Source organism: Balaenoptera ricei, chromosome 18, assembly GCF_028023285.1.
Source record: "Balaenoptera ricei isolate mBalRic1 chromosome 18, mBalRic1.hap2, whole genome shotgun sequence".
NCBI lineage: Eukaryota > Metazoa > Chordata > Mammalia > Artiodactyla > Balaenopteridae > Balaenoptera > Balaenoptera ricei.
This window is the reverse complement of record NC_082656.1, coordinates 50,790,978-50,805,796: the sequence shown is the minus strand read 5'-3', so window position 1 is coordinate 50,805,796 and position 14,819 is coordinate 50,790,978. Positions and strand designations below refer to the sequence as shown.

Genomic DNA, 14,819 nt, shown 5'->3' with positions numbered 1-14,819 from the left:
CTATCTGGTCATTAAAAATTTTTTTTAAACTAATTAATTAATTAATTTATGGCTGCATTGGGTCTTCGTTGCTGTGCAGGGGCTTTCTCTAGTTTCGGTTAAGTGTGGGCTACTCTTCGTTGCCATGCACGGTCTTCTCATTGTGGTGGCTTCTCTTGTTGCGGAGCACGGGCTCTAGGTGCAAAGGCTTCAGTAATTGTGATGCGCAGGCTCAGTAGTTGTGGCTCGCAGGCTTAGTCGCTCCGTGGCATGTGGGATCTTCCTGGACCAGGGATCAAATTCGTGTCCCCTGCATTGGCAGGCGGATTCTTAACCACTGCACCACCAGGGAAGTCCTCATTTAAAATTTTTCAATTAAATTTACTGAAACATGACATACTATGCTCTCAGTTTGTACCTCAATTGCAATGTGATCCGTTTTCTAAGTTCATATCTTATAATACCTTGTATAAACTGTAGATTAAACTCTAAATAAAAAATTGTAGTGTCTAAAAAAGGAAAAAGATCATTATTCTCTGTGGAGAATGGTTTGGAGAGAGGCAGGAGTAGATTTAGGGAGATTGGTTAGGAGACTGACGTAATCTAGGGAAGAGGACATGAGGATTTGAGCTAAGGCAGTGACAGAAATTCACAAACAGGAAATGAAATACAAAGTATAAAATCAAAGAAGTTGAATTCTTTAAAAAAATCTTAAAGTAGAATTGGATATACTGGTAGGAACTCATGATTTCCCCCTCTCTATTTAAAAACACTTATTTCATAACTCTGTCTACTGAAAAAGCCTAGAAACATTGAGGGCCCAGAAACAATGAACATTCCCAGTGCCCAGAATGACTCATTCTCTGTGGTGTCATTAAGCTTGGTGTATTTCTTGTTTTGCCTACAGACTGGGAGTTAGGTCTGAAGACTTGATCTGATTCAGGTTATTTATTATTTTTTTTTGCAAGGATACTGCATAGGTGTTTTTTTTTTTGTTTTTATTTAATTAATTAATTTAATTTATTTATTTTTGGCTGTGTTGGGTCTTCGTTGCTGCATGTGGGCTTTCTCTAGTTGCGTCGAGCGGGGGCTGCTCTTCGTTGCGGTGCGCAGGCTTCTCATTGCGGTGGCTTCTCTTGTTGCGGAGCACGGACTCTAGGTGCGCGAGCTTCAGTAGTTGTGGCTTGCAGGCTCTAGAGCGCAGGCTCAGTAGTTGTGGCGCACGGGCTTAGTTGCTCCGCGGCATGTGGGATCTTCCTGGACCAGGGCTCGAACCCGTGTCCCCTGCATTGGCAGGCGGGTTCTTAACCACTGAGCCACCAGGGAAGCCCTAGGTGTTGTTTTACACTTCATGTTACATCACATCAAGAGTCACATAAATCAACATAATCTAAGGTCGATTAGAGCATTTTGGTGGTTATGACCTGATATAAAGTTCTCCGATATCCTCTAACTGCTTTAGCATTCACTGGTGATTGATGCCTGAATCATTTCACCAGGGGTTACTAAATGGTGATTTCCTAACTCTTACCTTTCTTTTTTCTAAGCATCTTTATTGAGGTACAACTGACATACAGTAAACTGTACATTTAAAAAAGTAGAATTTGATCAACATTTTTATACATATACACCCCCATGAAACCATCACCATAATCAAGATAGTGAACATATCCATCACCCCAAGATTTATTTTGCCCTTTTATATATTTGCAAATTTTCATAATCGAAAGTTTAAAAAAAGGGAACTATTTAAGAGCTAGATCATCTGGGCGTGGTGACTGAAGCTTGAGGCCTAATGAGAAAAGGGTCTGGAATGACTCATAGGTTTGTAATACAAGCCACTGAATAGCCACTGATATGAGCCATTTATTGAAACCGGGAACACTGGAGAAGAAACTTGGTGGATTCAGTTTTGCACATGTTAAGTTTAAGGTCACAATGAGACATTCAAGTTGAGATGTCAAGTAGGCCGGTCTTATATTAAAAGGTAACAGTTTGGACTAGGGCTATAAACTCGGGAATACTGGCATATAGTAACTGAAGCCAGGGAGCAGAAATTATCAAGAGAATAAGTAGAGAACAGAAAAAAGACTTAAGGGGGAAAAGACACTTAGAAAAACTCTAATGTTTTATGATCAGCTAGAAGAGGAGCAAGGGGGAAAATGAGAGTACAGTACTGCAGAAGCCAAGGGAAAATAAGGCAAGAACACATCATTTGTGCTTATCCCAGTAAGTTACATTCTGTATAATAGTTTTACTTTTCACTCACAACTGATACATTACGATTTATAACCAGTAGGTGTGGGCATACTCCTGAAAGATGTGTCATCTTTAGTTCATTAACAGAATTAAGTTTCTGAGTCCTGTAAGGCTGAGGACTAGACCATGGGCTCTGTAAATCAACGAAAGCAAACATTACCTTGGAGGACTCTAGATAGCTGCTTGGCTGGCGAGTTTTGCCTGGTGACCTCCAAGCCTCAGGAAGTCTTTCTTTGAAGCATTTACAATACTAATTATTTTTTTAAAGGAGTAATATTTAAGACAAACTCTTTTGTTTTGTCTATCATTAGTCTCTCGGGATCGTAAAATAAAAGGGAAACCGGCTCATTAACAACTTCAACCTCCCCTAAAGGTGGGAATCTGGCCTTAAACTTCCTGGTGATTATCCAACCACTGCCTGTACAACATAGTGACTCTGGGTCACTGTGTGATAGAGTGAGAGAAAGGGGAAAAGGGGAGTTGTTTAATGAGTATAGAGTTCCAGATTTGAAAGATGAAAAAGTTTGAGAGACCTGTGGTACAACAATGTGAATAAACTCAACATATTGAACCCTACACTTAAAAATGGGTAGATGGTAAAATCTATGTTATGTGTTTTTTACCACAATTAAAAAAAAAGTAAGCAGAGGGACTTCGCTGGTAGCACAGTGGTTAAGATTCTGTGCTCCTAATGCAGGGGGCCCGGGTTCGATCCCTGGTCAGGAACTAGATCCCACACGCATGCCGCAAATAAGGAGCCCACCTGCTGCAACTAATACCCGGCACAACTAAATAAAAATAAATAAATATTAAAAAAAAAAAAGAGGGCTTCCCTGGTGGCACAGTGGTTAAGAATCCACCTGCCAATGCAGGGAACACGGGTTCGAGCCCTGGTCCGGGAAAATCCCACATGCCGCGGAGCAACTAAGCCCGTGAGCCACAACTACTGAGCCTGCGCTCTAGAGCCCGAGAGCCACAAATACTGAAGCCCGTGCGCCTAGAGCCCATGCTCCACAGCAAGAGAAGACACTGCAATGAGAAGCCCGCGCACCGCAACAAAGAGTAGCCCCCGCTCACCACAACTAGAGAAAGCTCGCGCACAGCAACGAAGACCCAACGCAGCCAAAAATAAATAAATAAATTTATTAAAAAAAAATTAGAAAGAGAAAATGAAGGTCTGGAAATTTAAAGAAAAGGCAAGGGTTGTAGTGGTATTAAGAAATGAGCTAGACACTATGGAGAACAGTATGCAGGTTCCTTAAAAAACTAAAAATAGAATTACCATAAGACCCAGCAATCCCACTACTGGGCATATACCCCGAGAAAACCATAATTCAAAAAGACACATGCACCCCAATGTTCATTGCAGTACTATTTACAATAGACAGGTCATGGAAGTAACCTAAATGCCCATCGACAGACAAATGGATAAAGAAGGTGTGGTACATATATACAATGGAATATTACTCAGCCATAAAAAGGAACGAAATTGGGTCATTTGTAGAGGCGTGGATGGATCTAGAGACTGTCATACAGAGTGAAGTAAGTCAGAAAGAGAAAAACAAATATTGTACATTAACGCATATATGTGGAACCTAGAAAAATGGTACAGATGAACCGCTTTGCAGGGCAGAAATAGAGACACAGATGTAGAGAACAAACGTATGGACACCAAGGGGGGAAAGCGGCGGTGGGGGGTGGTGCTGTGATGAATTGGGAGATTGGGACTGACATGTATACACTGATGTGTATAAAATGGATGACTAATAAGAACCTGCTGTATAAGAAAATAAAATAAAATTCAAAAATTCAATAAAACCCCCCAAAAACAAAAAGAAATGAGCTAGAATAGATTCTGTGATACTAAAAAAAAAAAAAAAACTCTGATTTTTAATATATTAAAAAAAGTTACATCACTGTATCTCATCTGTGCCCAAATTCATCAAATAAACATTTACAGCTTAAATTCAAGGCACAGTGCTAAATACTGAGGACCAAAAAAAGCTTAAGAAATAGTTCTTGCCTTCAAGGAAATGGACAAGTAAGCAATTATTATAAAATATGGTAGGGCTTCCCTGGTGGCGCAGTGGTTGAGAATCTGCCTGCCAATGCAGGGGACACGGGTTCGAGCCCTGGTCTGGGAAGATCCCACATGCCGCGGAGCAACTGGGCCCGTGAGCCACAACTGCTGAGCCTGTGCGTCTGGAGCCTGTGCTCCACAACAAGAGAGGCCGCGATAGTGAGAGGCCCGCGCACCGTGATGAAGAGTGGCCCCCACTTGCCGCAACTAGAGAAAGCCCTCACACAGAAACGAAGATCCAACACAGCCATAAATAAATAATAAATAAATAAATAATTAAAATATGGTAAGCAGAATTAGAGATATAGAGTACAGAGTACACAAATTACTATGGTAGAACAGATAGAATTTTCTGGAAGGAGTGGCATCTGAATTAGAAAATTTGCAAATGTCATCTAAAAAGATTTCATACCACAGTCTAATCCTGAGATTTATTAATGGTAGGAAATGATAGAAAGAACTATTTTTTTTTAAAGGAGTAATTCATATCTACAAATGAAAGGAAAGGAAGAGGGAAAAAAATAGGGATTTGGAGGGAGGAAGACTTCCTCAATTTCCTCATCACTGCATTTTCTATTTTTAAAATTAGCTCCAAATTTTCCTGCTTCTGTGCCTTTGTCCACACCATTACTTTAACTTGGATAATCAATCAGTATTCCTTTATATTAAAATACGTACATATAACAAACAGGGTTGACTGAACAAAACTATAAAATGCTTTTCGATTAATAACTAGAGGTGAAAATAAAACAGACATTCTCTTCTAGCATTTTGGAAGGAAACAAATTATGCTGCAAGTTTAGTTTTAATGAATTATAAGGGCATCTGGATTTAGGATGCGTGTCTGAGAAAGGCCGTTTTCACAAATCTTTGTTGCAGAAAGTCGTAGTTTAGATGTATCCAAACGAAATAAAAGGGAAGGATGAGATTAGGGTTTTTAGGCCAACAGCAGATTTACAAGTGTATATTATTATCAGAGACTTTTTCTGTTCTCTCACACTCAACTAATAGCCTATGATACCGTAAACTTTCAAAGAACACAGTGATTAGATAGATTCTTTTTTCATATCTACCAGGATAATCAGTGATTTTCGCATCAGTGGTGCTTCACTAGGAGGCGGGGGTGATGTGTGACCCTGAGGGACAGAGAGGGTTCTGACTGTCACAACTCGGGCTGGGGGTGCGGGTGCTACTGTCATCTAGTGGTGGAGGCCAGAGATGCTGACAAACATCCCACAAGGCAAAGAACTGCCCCACTCCTGCCCTGAATGAAGACTTGTCCAGCCTCTACGTCAACAGTGGTTGAGAAAATCTGATACATGAAAATATACTTCTTTCTTTTTCTTTTCTTTTCTTTCTCTTCCACCCCGCTTCTTTCTTTTAAATTGTAACTCTTGAATGATAAATGGAGCATATTTTATGACAAGAAAAAGAGAAAATGCTACTGATTTTTTCCTTACAGACTAGATATTTGGTCCATACTGCATCTGTTTTGACCAAAGTAACAAGACACTTTCCACCAAATTTTTACTTGACCAATGGAATAACAGACTTTGTACCAGACTGTATTGGTTAATAATAATATGAAATATAAGAAAAAACAGAGCCCCAAGAAAGAATCAGCAATTCATATCCACTCACATGATATCTGACCACCATTATTGGGCATATAAAATGCCTCCTGGTAGACTTCACAGATGATTATTAATTTAAAAATTGTAAGGTGTCTTGGTATTTGTGTTATGACATTTAAATTCAAAATTTATATAGTTAGAAAAATACTCACCAATATAACAACTAATCAAAATATTTATAAGCCACATGTTTAAAATGCCTTAAAGAATTATGAAAGCTCCAAAATTTAAATCATAATAGAGTATATAATATTTATTTTGTAACAAAATAGATAAAACCAAATATTTGCACTTTATGTAGTTTGATTATTATGATAATTTGTTAATTTAACATTCAGTTAAAATAAACTTTAAATTAGCTATTTAAAAAATGTCAAGTACATGATTAAGACAAACTTTGTTCGTCAGAAAAAGACCTTCAGGAGTAAATAATGATAGAGCAAATCCGTCCAAAACACTAGGTCTTCATTTTTTGTGTCTTAGACCACTCAGGTGCTTCTTTTTTGGTCTGTAAAAAAAAGGAAAAAAAAAAAAAACAAAACAAAAAGAAGAAGAAGAAAAGAAAATTAAGTAAATTGCTTATAAGGAGGAGAAGAGAGACGATTCAAAGAACTAAGTACCTATATACATTGGGGATTTTTATGTAAAATTATAGTAAATAATTGCTTTTTGTAATTCAGAAAGAGAGTTAAGGGCAAAGATTTTGTCTTTTGTCAGAAATAATCTCCCACCTGGTATGTCTATTAAAAAAAATACACAGCTGTGTTTTCTGGCTTAAATCCTATATTTACTATATTCTACAGAGGCGAGTATTTTATGAATTGATTCTATTTTCAAATAAAATTATAAAAAAAATCAAGGGCACAGCTTCTTTTTAGTTGTCTTATCTATCTACGTATAGATACTCATTCACTCAATAGATATTTAGTAAAGAATTTCTAGATCCAAATCATTGTGCTTTGGGTATTCTGAATTGCTAAGTATTTACCAGAGTACTTCTTGGGTTTACTGCTCAATCATTTCAATGTAAAAGAACCTGGCTATACAGAGTAGTAACAAAAGAGCAGGGAAGGTAGACTGTGATAAAGCACTCAGAACTCCCTATATAAGATATTGATGCCAATCAAAACATCTTATTTTATATAATATAATAAATCAAATATGCAATTACTCCTTTCCCACTTATATCTCCTTAAAACTATGAAGAACCACATTCCTAAATACATATACATTGGCATATAGATAAGTATGATAAGTTACAATTTTATCTTTTCATATGCCATAGCTGATGCACAAAATGTTAGAAGTGGCATCAATGATCAGCTCCTCTTGCCCTTAGCCATGCCCTTGGGCAGCTTCAATTACCACCAAATACACAAGTAGATCCTCCACCTCCTTCCTCCAACCCCATCTGTATAACCATAGCTCTAACTTGAGCTACAAATACTTTTACATGATTCCTAAAGGCAACTAAAATTCAGTATGTCAAAATGAACTCCCCCAATCCGCCATATTCTCTGTCTTGGTGAATGGTACCATATTTTGTTCAGTCATCTAAACCAGAAATGTTTGATTCCTCTTCATCTTAGATTTCTCCTTTTTTTTTCCCACTTGCTACGTTCATTCTAAACGGTCCCTAACATTTGTAGAAATATCTTTTAAACTCCTTATTCTGCTTCTGTCTTGACCCCAAAAGGCTTACCTTGGGCCCTCATCATTTCTGGCTTCACTCCTGCAAGAATTTGCTACTTCTGATTTGGCTTTCTCTTCTATTATGTTCATCACCCACAATCCCTCCAAGCTTATCTTTCTAAAATGCAAATCTGCATTAAAACACTTTAGTAGTTTTTCTTTAATAGAAAGTCCAAAGTTCTTAGTATTAAAGGTGAAAGAAGCTTCCAGGGTAAAATAAGGAAATCATAGGGAAAAGCCAGGTGCTATCTTCCAAGAGAATTCAAAGGTGACAGGGCCTAACCAAATCCAAAAGAAACCAAAGTACAAACCAGAACGCTAGCTGATCTGCCAGAGGAGCACTAAGTTCCATTTTGAGAAACTGTGATCTTCACTGAGTCATAATGTAAACTGGTTTTCTTAACTGAGGCTCGTGGACAAAAAAATATGAAAGCAACTTCTACAGATCAAGCAAAAGGCATAGAATTTGTATATCTGCATTTTCTCAATCAGCTGATACTAAAAGTTCTTTTACTACTATGTATGTATAGTAGAAGGTAAATAAAACTTTTGATATTAAAAGGGAATCTTAAGACTCATAAAGGACAGTACAAGCATTTTAATGGTAGACTGTCCTTCCTGACTACTTCAATCTGTGTCTGGTCCATTGCAGACCATCCGCCCTCCAACCCCTCCTCCCAGTACCTTCTTTCTTCAGATGTGTTAGTGAAGTAGCTTTGCCATAGTCGAGTATACCTCTGTCCTGGGGATTAACTGCTTTTCCTCTTCATAAATTGACTTTTCAGTTTTTTGGTCATAGCCACTTAAAATTAGTTTCACAGCTTGTCCCATAGGTCTAATGTATATTCCTTATTCCTAGGTTATTTGGGCGGGGGGAGACTTCACTATCACTGTCATGTTCAAACTACATTTAATTTAGAAGACAGGGCCCTTTAGGATCTGGTCCAGGCCTACTTCTCTAACCCTATCTCTTGACACTCTATTACATGAACTAAATTACTTGTAGTTGAGATTAGTTTTATAGTAATTTATTGAACACCTACTATGTATCAGGTCTTTGTGTTAGGCTGTACGGATATAAAAATGAGTAAGACCCTATGACAGAGCCTGGTGGTTGCCTAGATTACGTCTATTTTCCCCCTTTCAGTAACAGAACTCTGATTTCATTATGAGAGTAATGGGCTCATCCAGTGAAAAACTACATTTATCAGCCTCCCTTGCTGCTAGGTGTGGCCAAGTGACTAAATTCTGACCAATGGGATATAAATAGAAGATGTTGGGTAGAACTTACAGAAAAATGCCTTTAGAAAAGGAGATGGTATTTCCCCCCATTTCCTCTTGCTTCCTGCTTGGAATGCAGATGTGATGGCTTAGGCTACAGCAGCTATATTGTGATTCTGAGGACAGGCCACACACCAAGGATGGTTTGAAGAGAAAGGCAGAAGAAACCTAGGTCCTTGATGACTTCAAAGGGCCACATACTAGCCCTGAAAAGCTTATCTTCAGGCTTTTATCTGAGAGCCAGAACAATCTACTTAAGTCACTGAACTAGCAGTGGAACATAATTCCTAGACACTGACTCTAATCCTTAAGTAAGTTATAGCATTTGTTTCATGTTGTATTTTCTGCACACAGGAAAAGTGTCTGGCATGCAGTAGGTGCTCAATGACATGCTTCCTTTGTTGTTGATTTTTTTTTTTTTTTTTTGTAGCTGGAGCACAGTACAGAATAATGGGTTAAAGTACAGGCTCTGGAATAAAACAGGCTCCAGCCATTTATCTATAAACTCGGGCAAGTTGATGACCACTCAGTTACTTCACACATAATATGGGGAGAATAAAAACTAATGGTGCTGGATATTCTGGGTACCCTCAGACCTGCTGTGCCTCAGGATGCTGTCAGTGGTGGCTTACGGTTTCTGATTAGGTTCAGTCAATGAGCTGCAGAGTGGGCTTGTGGGTCAGAGGAGAAAGAAGTTGGGATGTCTATTCTCCAGCTCCTTCTTTGCCTGGCCATAGTTTGGTAGTAGTAAATTCTTCTGTAGAAGACCAAAGTTTCCTACGAAGGCTCTAATTCCTCTTTGCCCCTTGAGACCTAGGAGTGGTTATAACTTTGCATAGTTACTAAGCCTAACATGTTCATTATCACCTGTTGGTTTCTACCTCCTTGCTTCTCCTGTAGAGGTGTTTCTCACTCCCTCCAATTTATCCCTCCATCTGCCTCGTCTTTCTCCTCCACCACCACCTTTGCTACCTTCTTAATTTCTGTCTGAATTGATATCAAAGTCTGTTGGCTCTTTCTTTCCATCCTTCCTCTAGTTCATCTTTCACTGTTGCTGTCCAGGTCTGAAAATACAAACGTGACCCTCACAGTATTTTGTACTTGCTTCCTATTTGGTATTTATCACACATGTTATATGATACATGGTTTCCATGATCAGACTCTGAGGCACTCTAGGGCAGGGGCCCTGGGCCTGGAATAAGGCTTGAATAAATGAATAGCTTCAAAAGAATGTGTCATAGACTCAAAAGACAATTCCATAAGAGGTACTGCAAAATGCTTTGAGATATAGCATGGAAGAACCTCGAGGATGTTATGCTAAGTGAAATAAGCCAGTCACAAAAAGACAAATATGGTATGATGCCACCTATGAGGTATCCAAAACAGTCAATTTCATAGAAATTCAAAGTAGAGTGGTGGGTTGCCAGGGGCTACAGAGGTAGGGGGGGAAGAAGGGGAGGCGTTGCTCGATGGATACAGAGTTCCAGTTTGCAAGATGAAAAAGTTATGAAGACCCGTCTCACAACAATATGAATATACTTAATACTACTAAACTGTACACTTAAAAATGGGTAAAATGGTAAATTGTATATGTTTTTTATCACAATAAAAAACAAACAAACAAAAAAAAACCAAGAGCTTTTTAAAAAAATGTTTTGAAAAAAAGCAGCAATACTGAAAAAGTGTATTGTTTCCAATGTGAGCTACCTGGACTTCGCTGTTAAAGAAAGTTACATATTTCATTAGATATTTTACATTCTAAAATAGAAAAAACAAAAAGAGTAATAGGACCTCATTTCCTACATATTTAATAGCAAAGCAAGTTTCTATCGGAATCTATTTTTACCTGGGTATAATGTCATTTAAAATTTCCTCAGTTTTAAGATAATGATGAGATCTAGCAAAATTCAGCTGCTCAAAAACCTTGAGCATTTGGTTTTACTCCTTTCAGGTCTTTATTTAAGTGTCATCTTCTCAGGGAGGCCATCCCTCCTTATTCTTCACCCACCGACCACCCTGTTTTATTTTTTCTCCATAGCATTTGTCATTTTTTCACTTTCTCTACAATTTATTTTTTGGTTTGTTTGTTGGTTTACTGTCTAATCTCCACAAAAGAATGTAAGCTTCATGGAGGCAGGAAGTTTTATACCCTTACTGCCTCTAACAGTGCTTGGCACAAAGGAGGTGCTCAATAAACATTATTTTTTCTTTTTTTTTTTGGTGGCCACGCCATGTGGCTTGCAGGATCTTAGTTCCCCGACCAGGGATTGAACCTAGCACACCACAGTGAAAGTGCCGAGTCCTAACCACTGGACTGCCAGGGAACTCCCAATAAACTTTTTAAATGAATGAATGAATGTTGTTTGGGTTTACTATTACAGACGCCTCTCAGTTCAATTTAAATCTGGACATAAGCCTCATGAGAGTCTATATTCAAGAGTTGCCCCTACGTAATGTGAAAGAAAATGCCACTCCAGTAATGTAATAATATGGCTCCAACTAATCAGGTAACACTGCCCTTTATAAGCATAGTGGGCAGTATTTATGATTCTAAGTAACACTGCAATTATTGAGTGGAAATGAAAATAACCAATAAGATATGAAAATAGCATATTCTGTTGTATGAACTCAAGATATGTTCAATCTTTCTATTGGTAAAGTTCTGCTCTCAGTCATATTACAGTCTGAAACTCAGGTTACCTGCAATTACATTAGGATAGAATAGGTCAACTTCTCATCTACATCAATATCTATGTCTAAACACTACCAAAATTCAAACAAATTCCATGGAGATAATAATGATTCTGGAAAGTTGATTTCTGATTCTCGTGAGACATACATTCTTCATTTCTAGATATTTTGTCAGTAAGGTACTATCCATTAGTGACGGCCCGAAGTTCCAGCCACTGGAAGTTTCTAAGCCTTTACCAACTCCTGATTAGTACTGAGCAACTAGCATTAAGATAGATCACAGATTGGCAAACTATGATCCATGGTCTGTTTTTGTATGGATTGCCTGCTAAGAATGGATTTAACATTTTTAAAGAAAGGTAAAACCAAACAGAATATGCAATAGAGATGGTATGTGCCTCATAAAACCTAGAATATTTACTGTCTTGCCCTTTAAGGAAAAATTTGCCATCTCCTGTTAGATGACTGTTAAATAAAGTGGGCACAAAAATTCAGATACAGTTAACTGCTTTTTATTTTGGTAATTCCACTTCTTTACCTATTTAAACAGTAGTGTTTCTTTTATGTTACTATCTCAAAGTTATTTACCCTTTCTACCCATAAGATGGTGCTTTGGGTAACAAATTTTCTTGTGCCTATTCAGATTTTTTTGGCCATGCCGTATGGCATGTGGGATCTTAGCTCCCCGACCAGGGGTCGAACCCATGCCCACTGCACTGGGAGCGTGGAGTCTTAACCGCTGGACCACCAAGGAAGTCCCATGTCTATGCAGTTATTAACAGAGTTAATATTTTAACTGAGGAGGGCCCTATTTTCTGACTATTTCACACTTCTGTTTTTTTTTTTTTTTTAAATTTAAGACTTTCATAGGTTCCATGGTATGAAACCCTTTTCATAATATATTTTTCATACACACACACACACATATATATATGACATGATATTAGACATACAAATTACTTAAAAGTGAGTGTTTATATTGGGAACATTGCTTTAATTTTTATGTGCTGGTTTAGATTAATTATATTTGTAATTTTATAAAGAAACAGCACAAATTAGTGGTGTTAACAGGCCCTGAAGTAAATTGTATTCCAGATGTAGGAAAGAGCTCAGAGGGCTGTGATAAAAACAAATGACAGGATTAACTGGAAACCAACCAGAAGTAATTTACTGTTCTAATGTGATTTGGGAGATAAATAACTGATAAGATGGGTACTTTTGTGTCATCCATAAGCAGGCAACTAAAACATTAATATATAACTTGGGGATTATAGCATATTGAGAAAGAATGCTGACTGATAAATGCAGACATAATAAGCCTGGTGGATTATTCCTGGAATCTAGAAAAAGAGCTAGAAATTAAGAATCTATTAGTGTTCAACCAGTGCCACTTTTCTAAAGAAAAGAAATACTATGTCTAGTAGATATAATTACTTAGTTTTTTAAAAAAAACGATATAAGCTAGGAATTGAGGAAATAAATATTTATGATTCCTCAGAGGCAGGGCCCAACTAAAATGTGTCTAAGAGAGCTGACCCAGCTTTCCTACCAACAAAGTGACAAAAAGAGAAACTGCCCCAGATCATTCAGCCCTCACGGCTCTACTTCCACGCTCACTAAAAAATTCCTTATTTCTAATTTAGCTTAGAGCTATATTACACCGGGAAGAGGCTGCAATTAGTATTCCTGAGACTCGAAATTGAAAAATTATTTTTAAAAATGTAAATGTACATAGCTAGCTATCTTGAGGTCTGAGCATGTTCTGGTCAGATAAATCTAGATTCAACATGAAAAAGTGAGACCAGGGACTTCCCTGGTGGTCCAGTGGTTAAGAATCTGCCTTCCAATGTAGGGGATGCGGGTTTGATCCCTGGTCGGGGAACTAAGATCCCACATGCTGTGGGGCAACTAAGCCTGCGTGCTCCGGAGCCCGTGCGCCACAACTAGAGAGAAGCCCGTGCGCTGCAACGAAGAGCCCGCGTGTCGCAGCTAAGACACGATGCAGCCAAATAAATAAATAAATATTAAAAAAAAAAAAAAAGAAGAAAAGAGAAAGTGAGACCAGAGCTTCAAAACAAATGTGACAAAGCGTTAGAGGTATGAAGAGCAATTGGTTCCCTCAGCTCCTAGACATGGCTGGAGCCCCTTCAATCTACCAGCAAAGTTCATTTACCTCGGTGTGCCATACAAATGCTATACTTTTCTATGTGTGTTATAATGTGAGAAATGTGGGGTGGCACAGAGTTAGGACATGCTCTGTGGTAATGCTACCCCAGGGCAGCACCCTGTGTCTTAAGACATCCAATGAATTGTATTCATTATATTAAGTATATTACAAATGACTGCTAAATTGCACTTTAATAAAGTTATAAACTTTTCTTTATGAATAATGAGAAACACTGCTTTTTATAACCTATCAATTTAAATTTTAAAAAATTTTTTGGTAAAGTACATATAACATAAAATTTACCATCTTAACCATTTTTAAGTGTACAGTTCAGTGCCATTGAGTATGTTCACATTGCTGTGCTACCATCACCACCATTCATCCACAGAAGTCTTTTCATCTTGTATAACTGAAACTCTTCACACATTAGACAATAACTCCCCATTCCCCCTGGTCCCTGGTAACCACCATTCTAATTCCTGCCTCTTTGAATTTGACTACTCTAGGTATATCCTATCCACTGTATTTTCCTTTTTTCCTAAGGAAAAGTGTTAAGTGGCGAAATGACTGAAGTCAGGCATAAGAATGTAGTAAGAGAGGAACAAAGTCTAGATTATTAAACATCCTAGTTTTGAATAATGAAAAGGAACACAAATTAGAAAACGTTTTGTGACTATTATACTCTCTGCCCTTGGAATTTCTCACTCTTTAACCCTTATTGTCCTTGTCAAATCCTAGACATTCTTCAAGGTCAACCTCAAATACTTTCTTTTCCTGGAGTCCATCAACATCACATTATCTCTTCTTTCTTTGAATTTCCACAGCAGTTTATATTTCCTTTAAAGTAGTTTGTATTTCCTTCCAAGACCATGGTCTTGGAAGTTGCTGCTTTCACTCTCCCTGGAGTTTATTTAGTTCAACACTAAAGTTCCCCACACAGTTTAGAGTTTTAATGGCTAAGACGATAACTAAACTGGGGAGGCAAATAACTGTTGTTGTTTTTTAATGCTTTGTTACCAGATATTTATTGAGTACC

At 37.8% G+C, this 14,819-nt stretch overlaps 1 protein-coding gene across 4 annotated transcripts in view; it reads right to left on the bottom strand.

The window, feature by feature from the left end:
• Nucleotides 1-6,246: 6,246 nt before the first annotated feature.
• PIBF1 (progesterone immunomodulatory binding factor 1) overlaps nucleotides 6,247-14,819 on the bottom strand; it is a 200,177-nt gene continuing 191,604 nt past the window's right edge. For all 4 annotated transcript variants that reach the window (XM_059902534.1, XM_059902533.1, XM_059902535.1 and 1 more), the window contains one exon: nucleotides 6,247-6,460. In XM_059902534.1, the coding sequence (XP_059758517.1) occupies nucleotides 6,410-6,460 (51 nt within the window). In that variant the 3' untranslated portion in view covers nucleotides 6,247-6,409. The remainder of the gene's footprint in view (nucleotides 6,461-14,819) is intronic.